At 33.0% G+C, this 6,655-nt stretch overlaps 1 protein-coding gene across 2 annotated transcripts; it reads left to right on the forward strand.

Annotated features, from left to right (window-relative positions):
* Window positions 1-2,170: 2,170 nt before the first annotated feature.
* On the forward strand, window positions 2,171-6,485 carry LOC133668189 (co-chaperone protein p23-2-like). 2 transcript variants are annotated; one of them, XR_009833638.1, is made up of 7 exons: window positions 2,171-2,296; window positions 2,379-2,562; window positions 3,971-4,130; window positions 5,083-5,111; window positions 5,213-5,255; window positions 5,658-5,766; window positions 6,139-6,485. XR_009833638.1 is itself a non-coding variant. In XM_062087940.1 (6 exons), exons 1-6 carry the CDS (start codon window positions 2,292-2,294, stop codon window positions 5,690-5,692), a joined length of 456 nt encoding a protein of 151 aa, XP_061943924.1. In that variant the 5' UTR covers window positions 2,171-2,291; the 3' UTR covers window positions 5,693-6,095. The 2 variants fall into 2 exon arrangements, 1 of the variants encoding a protein (XP_061943924.1); XM_062087940.1 differs by lacking the exon at window positions 6,139-6,485 and having other exon boundaries at window positions 5,658-6,095.
* The last annotated feature ends 170 nt before the right edge of the window (window positions 6,486-6,655 follow it).

The raw sequence follows: 6,655 nt of genomic DNA on the forward strand, positions 1-6,655 counted from the left end.
TGCCATTTTCGACCATCAAAATGGTTGTTATTGGTGTCCACCAATTCCATGCAATGAGAGGAGTTTGATAGTTGTTGTTTGAAGCCTCAATGTTGCCTAAAAAACAAACCTAATTTGAGGAAGAAAAAAATAACTTGGTTTGATTTCGGGTTATTAGATTTTTTATATATTTTTAGGTTGATGATTTAGTTTGTAGATGTTTTAAGAGTGTTGGTAAGGTGTTTGTAGGTTGAAATGACTTAAAATTTGGGTTTTTTATGGTGAAAAACTCATTGCTATGATTTTTTTAAGCACAGTAACAGTGTCTCGAATCCGGACTGACATGTCATTTTCCTTAGTAAGTTACATGTCATTTGCTCATTTTAAAAAAACCAATCTCAAGCGTATGGGCCTGGGCTTTAATACCCATGCATCTAAGCCTTTCCTTTCAAATGCCCAGACACACTAAGCTTTTTTTTTTTTTGGCTTTTTTTGTTTTTTTTTTAAATTAATTTATATTTAGGTTAAATATAATTTTAAGAAAAAAAATATTGAACTTGGTTGGATAGATAAGTTAAGTCATAATGTTTAATGCCCTTTTTATCCCTTAATTTAAAACAAAATACAATTTTCATTATTTTTATGTTTAACTTAAAACTAAAAAAATTCAATTTCATCTTTTATTATCAATTATATACTTTGTTATCTCAGTTCTATAAACATGTTTTGTTTTTTTCTTTTAAAATATTATTTCATAAAAAAATCTCATACTCTTTGTTGTTGTATAATTAAATGTAAAACAATCTTTAGAATAAAAAAAATTACTAAGTCCAATGACGTTGATGATCCCACTATAATTATTAATAAAAAGATGCAATATGATAGAATGCATCTTTAAAAATTGAATTAGAAATGACTTTGTTGTAAATTTTTTAAAATAAGAGAGGGTTTACTATTTGTTTCTTCATATTAACGAAACTTAATTGGTGTTGGAAAAACACTCTAGCTCCGGATCTTCTGACATTGTTCACTGTAACAGAAACAGTGTAATAGTTGTTATATCATTCTATCCAAAAAACTTAACACTATCTTTCAAAAGCATTAAAGTCTTTTCACATACCCATTAATTATTATAAAATTCATTAGGGATAGATGAGTCTTTTCTCATCTCGATTGCATAGTAAAACAATCAAAATATCATTAGAAGCAAAAAATTAAATTTGGCGTCAAGGAGCATTCTCATCTTTTCACAATGATTTTTTTCGTTATTATAATGCAAAGACAATTTGTTATTTGACTAACTATAAAAATAATAAACAATTAAAACACACAGTGAAATGACAAAAATACCTGTAAAAGCAAAAAATTTAAACCTAGAGTTAAAAGGCCTCTTAGTCTTTTCATAATGATTTTTTTTTGTAATTATAAAGTGAGCTCAAGGGCATATTTGGTATTTGGATAAATAAAAAACAAATAAGGACTTGCGTGTGTGGTGCGCCAAAGGCTCGTAAGAGGCGCCCATGTCCCAGAAGGCACGTGTAGTGCCTCCCGACATCCAAAAATACCTTTTTATATTGTTAGAAGCGTAATCATGTTCTCTTCTTGTTGATGCAGTGTGTGTCTATAATGGTGATTCTTTGTCACCTATGAGCCTTTCTTTCCTTTTCTTTCATCTTTCAATATTTGATTGATTTGAAATTGGATTTTATGGTTTGTTTAGATTGGGTGTTTTAACTCTAATAAATAAGGTTATGAATTTGAAAAGTTAACATATATTTTTTTTAAGACTTTATGATTCTTTTTATTTTTATTGGATTTTAATCTCATGATATAGGCTACAAATTTAACAAAATATCTAAGATTGACTTAACTTTAACTATTATAATTATAAATTTCTCATGAATAATTTTTTTATGATATTTTTTTATCTCAACATCTAATATTATTTTTTTAAAAAAAAATTATAGTTCGGCTCATGTTATAATTAGTAAGATCCCGTTTATAAAACATGGTTCAATTCATATTCGATCAAAATTTAAATATTTTTTTAATTTTTTTAATGTGTTAATTTTAAAAATAATTTTTTAAAAATAAAAAATTATTTTAATATATTTTTAAATAAAAAAATATTTTTTAAAAAAATGCTACAATCTCTTAAAAGACAATAATTTATATACAGTGCACTGACAAGAGCAGGCAAAGACACAGTAGTCGTCTTCTTTGTAGGGTTTTACTGTTGGCTACTGTCCTCTCCCATTACCCTCAAACGACCACTCGTTTCCGCCATCAGTCACCCGCCCTCCATAGAAACAATGAGGTCAGGTCATTTCTCCTGTCCTCCCTTTCTCTCTGACTCTGACTCTGCAATTATTTTTTACTTTGGTGGTTTGTATGTGCAGTCGGCACCCTGAGGTTCTGTGGGCTCAGAGATCAGACAAGGTTTACTTGACGATTGCATTACCTGATGCTAAAGACGTATCAGTGAAATGTGAAGGTGGAGGGTTATTTAGTTTCTCTGCTGTTGGGGTTCAAGGCGAATCCTTTGATTTCAGTTTGGAACTCTTTGGAAACATTGTTCCTGAGGTATTTATTTATTTTATGTAATTTCTCTTTGTATTTTCACTCTTTTGGCATTGAGTTGTGAAATCTTTTGCGGGTTCTTGTCATTTTATCGGAAAGAGAACAGTTGTGTAGTTGATGGTTTGCAGTCATTTTGTTTCATTGGAAGAAGAATGTTAATGATAGGTTCTTTTTGAAGTTGCTGGTCCTTGTGTTAGAGGAGGTAAAATCATGTTTGATATCTGTGGTGTCGTAACACTTCCTGCATGCCAGTTTTACTTTTCTCAAGAAGGAAAAAATACTTGAATTTGGTAGATTTGAAGCCAAGTTGGGAATTGCTGCATTTCTTTTGGCCATACTTTTTAATGCATCTTCATGTTATGCATTTTTGTGTAGAAAATTGGCTTAGTTTGGAGAAAATAACTCATGCATGTTGTGCTTCATGCTCTGTTTTCTTTTCTTTTTTCTTTCGGGTGGGAGAATTTATGGATTAAGTTAGAATAGTTGACATGAGATCCAATTTCGATCTATTTAACCATCAGTACTGCTCCCCTTAGAATAGTTCTCCTTTCTATCTGCTGCTATCGCTTCTGCTTTTAATGACTCTCCATCGTTGTCTCTGTCACTCCGTTTTTGTTGCCACTAGCTCTGGAACCATTTCCGATGTGATGCCTTTGCTTAAACGCCTCCTGGGAAAAAAGGAAACAGAAGGATAAAACTTAAACACGGAAAAATTTTGTTGCTGCTAATTCAATATCAAGCAACGCCTTTCTAATCAAAGAGATGTCAATCCCTCTCCTTCCTCTCCCTCCCTCCCTCCCTCCCTCCCTCTGGTTAGCTTACAAGTAAATGATTAACTATTTATGAATGAATTAACATAGAGCCAGTCAGTCTTCCACTTATACTCTGATCGACAAGTTAGCATGAAACCTCATTTTGAAGCCAGGCTTCCAATTCACTCTGATGAAACATTACTAGTCAGGATAAGTTCCATGTTGTGCTTTCACAGACATTCCTTAGGTTTTCATGTACATCACATCGTCAAGAACATCATGAGGAATATTTTCTAGAATTATTGTTGTGCATAAGCATTGAATATAAGAAAATGCTTGTATCTTAAAATTTTCATTTTTTTTTCATGCCATTCCTGATCTGTTACTCAAAAGGTTTTCATGTAGCATATAATATCCCATACTTAGAATTGTCTCCTACGTCTTATACTTTTTTGTCATGTAACTGACCTGCTCAAGTTAGAGAAACCTGGTGCCACATAATTAAGAATTTTGTTCATATGACATTTCAACGTGTAGTATTTGTAATTGCAATGTTTAAATATGAAAATTCCTAGTAATTTTCTCCATTGATTTTTTCATTGCAAACTTTTGAAAAGTTATAATGTTCATGCTTTAAGGCTTTGATGTTAACTATGCAGGGTTCTAAAACTAAGGTTGGGTTGAGGAACATTATATGCTCAATCCAGAAAGAAGAGAAAGTCTGGTGGAAAAGGCTGTTAAAATCTGATGGGAAGCCTGCTCCTTACATTAAGGTGGATTGGAACAAGTGGTTTGATGAGGATGATGAAAAGTCAGCTTGTAAGTTCTCACAACCTGTTCTTTGGGTTACGTTATGAGGTCTCTCAAAGTTCTCTATGGGGCTCAAGTTTTCAAAACATGATTCTGCCCTTCGTTAGGGTATAGTATAATTGATTGAACTTCATGATATCTAATCCTGTCCCAAAGTCCTGTCATTTGATTGTTTAATGCATTTAACTTGAGTGGTTTAATATCTAAAAGCTTAGCACAAGTTGGACTTGCCTTGTTAAATTATCTTCCTCTAATTTGTGTGTGGTCCTGTTTCCCCAGAATAGCTTAGTGTTTTTCTCTTGGGTTGTATTTTTGGCTTCTTTTTCTTGATGAACAGGTATTGTTCTATCCTCACATGTAAAGTGGGAGTGCACATTAGTGAGGTTCTACTAGTGAGGAAATTAGATATCTTCCTAGCTTGAAGAAGAATTGTATGCTAAAAGACTCTCAAGAGTCATTTTGATTGATTCTAGCCAGTGAATTGTGTTAACGATGGATGTTGATATTGCTATTGTATGGTTGACATTCATTATCTCTCACAATGAATGCCATAATGTGCAGAATATGTAATTCCGATGTTTATAGAAAAATTAATTAGTTTACACCTTTTGAAGTGTTTGCAGTCTTGACTGTTTTGTGCACCATGGGTGTGTGTGGCATGAAATGACTGAACAATTCTTGAAATTTATTAGCAATACCATGATGGTGATGCTTTTGAGTTTTGTTAGTACTTGTGCTCTTCAATGAAAATAAAGTCTATTCTTTCAACCAATAATGCATCCCAACACAATCCTTAGCAATCTGGCATGCATGAACTTTTCCTTATTTCTCTTTGTTCACTGCATAACATGGCTGCTTTATGATTTGTATTAAATAACTCGAGAATATATGGTTTAGTATGCAAGAGTTTACAGCGTCAGTTTCTGATTGGATCTGATCAAATTTCTGTTGTCCCTTGCAGCTGATGCCTCTGATGACAATAATGCTGGGGTAATTTGTTTTCTTTTGTTGTTTGGTTTTCTGTTAATATAAAGAATGATTATAGCAGTGCTTCAAGTCTGCTCGATTATTTAACACCTGTTCTTTTGCAGTATGAAAAAGATGATGGGAGCAGTGAGGATGAAGGAATGCTTTGTAAGTTAGACCTTGGTTGCATCATATTTACCATCCTCTGTGTGTACTTCACGTGCATGGATAGGATTCTGCAACAATGTAGTATGCAGTGTGTGCTTAATTTTCATAATCTTTATATGCATTATCATCTATGAACTTCCAAACCTTTAAGTGCATGTAATGAAAAGAATGCTTTGTGACTTTCAGTCCACATGGAAAATTCGAGTTTTTTTATTCCAAAACTACGAAGACAATGTTTTTTTTTTAAAAATTATTCCACTATTATGCAGTCCATATCATTTCAAGTGTCAAGTTGCATTATACAAACGAATAAATTGCTTTTGTCTGTGCAACTTTACCTTTAATTTCATTTCTTCTATTGCTTGTGATGCCATATCTGACTGTATGAGGCATTGCTTGCAGATCTTCCTGATCTTGAGAAGGCAAGGGGAAATTGATGACAATCAAGGATCAGTGTTGTTAATGACATGGAATTGGAGTTCCAGGGATCACAGAACTGCATCAATTATAGGTATGCAAGGGGATCAAAGTTAAAAATATGCACATTGCTGAACTACTATAACTGAAGACTGTATATGTTAGATGTGCAATTTTAGTAAAATAGAGGCTGACTTGTAGGATTGAACTCTTCAGAAACTACTTCGAGTTATCTGAGGTTTGACTTGTATCCCCCCCTTTTCCCTGGTCTTGAGGCTGACGGGAATTTTCAAAACTTTACCAACACAAGGGACTTTCAGTTACTGGACACCATGGTACCAGTTGCTTGACTGGATATAGGATATGATTTAACCACTCTCACCTATAATCTGCCTTAAGTAATGTTGATTTCTCAGTTTTTGATGTATGTTTGCAATTGGAAATTGATCTGCCGGGAAATGTTCAGGTGCCAAACTGCAAATTTTCTTTCAATTAAAAGGGACTTGAAGCTTAGAAGTGGGCACAACCATTCAGTGTTCCGCTGAGATCAAATTGAATTGATGATTTACTAGCAATGTAGATTTATTTATTTAAGTGTCTCAGTAACAAGCTCACATGGCTGGAAAGAAAATTAGGCAATCGGAATAAACAATGCATGTAGTTTTTCCAGGAACTTCAATTCTTGTATAGCAGATGCCCTTTTTGGGTAAAAATTAAGTAGAATTCAGCCAAAAAGATTTATAAAATCCCTCAAATTGTATTCCAAAATTAACCATTCGGTTACCTAATTACAATTAAATTCAAATTTGCTTATGAATTGAATTTATTTGCTTATAAATTGAGTTCAATTCAGCATGTAATCTGATTTCAAATAGGCTATTAAATCAGGGATTGAATTGCAAGGCTAGGGGAAGATTCCACCCCAATTGAATTGCAAGGAACCCATTACACTGTTGTCGCATGCTCTGCTTTCTTTAATCCTT

This window comes from Populus nigra, chromosome 11 (genome assembly GCF_951802175.1).
Source record: "Populus nigra chromosome 11, ddPopNigr1.1, whole genome shotgun sequence".
In the NCBI taxonomy this organism is placed as follows: Eukaryota; Viridiplantae; Streptophyta; class Magnoliopsida; order Malpighiales; family Salicaceae; genus Populus; species Populus nigra.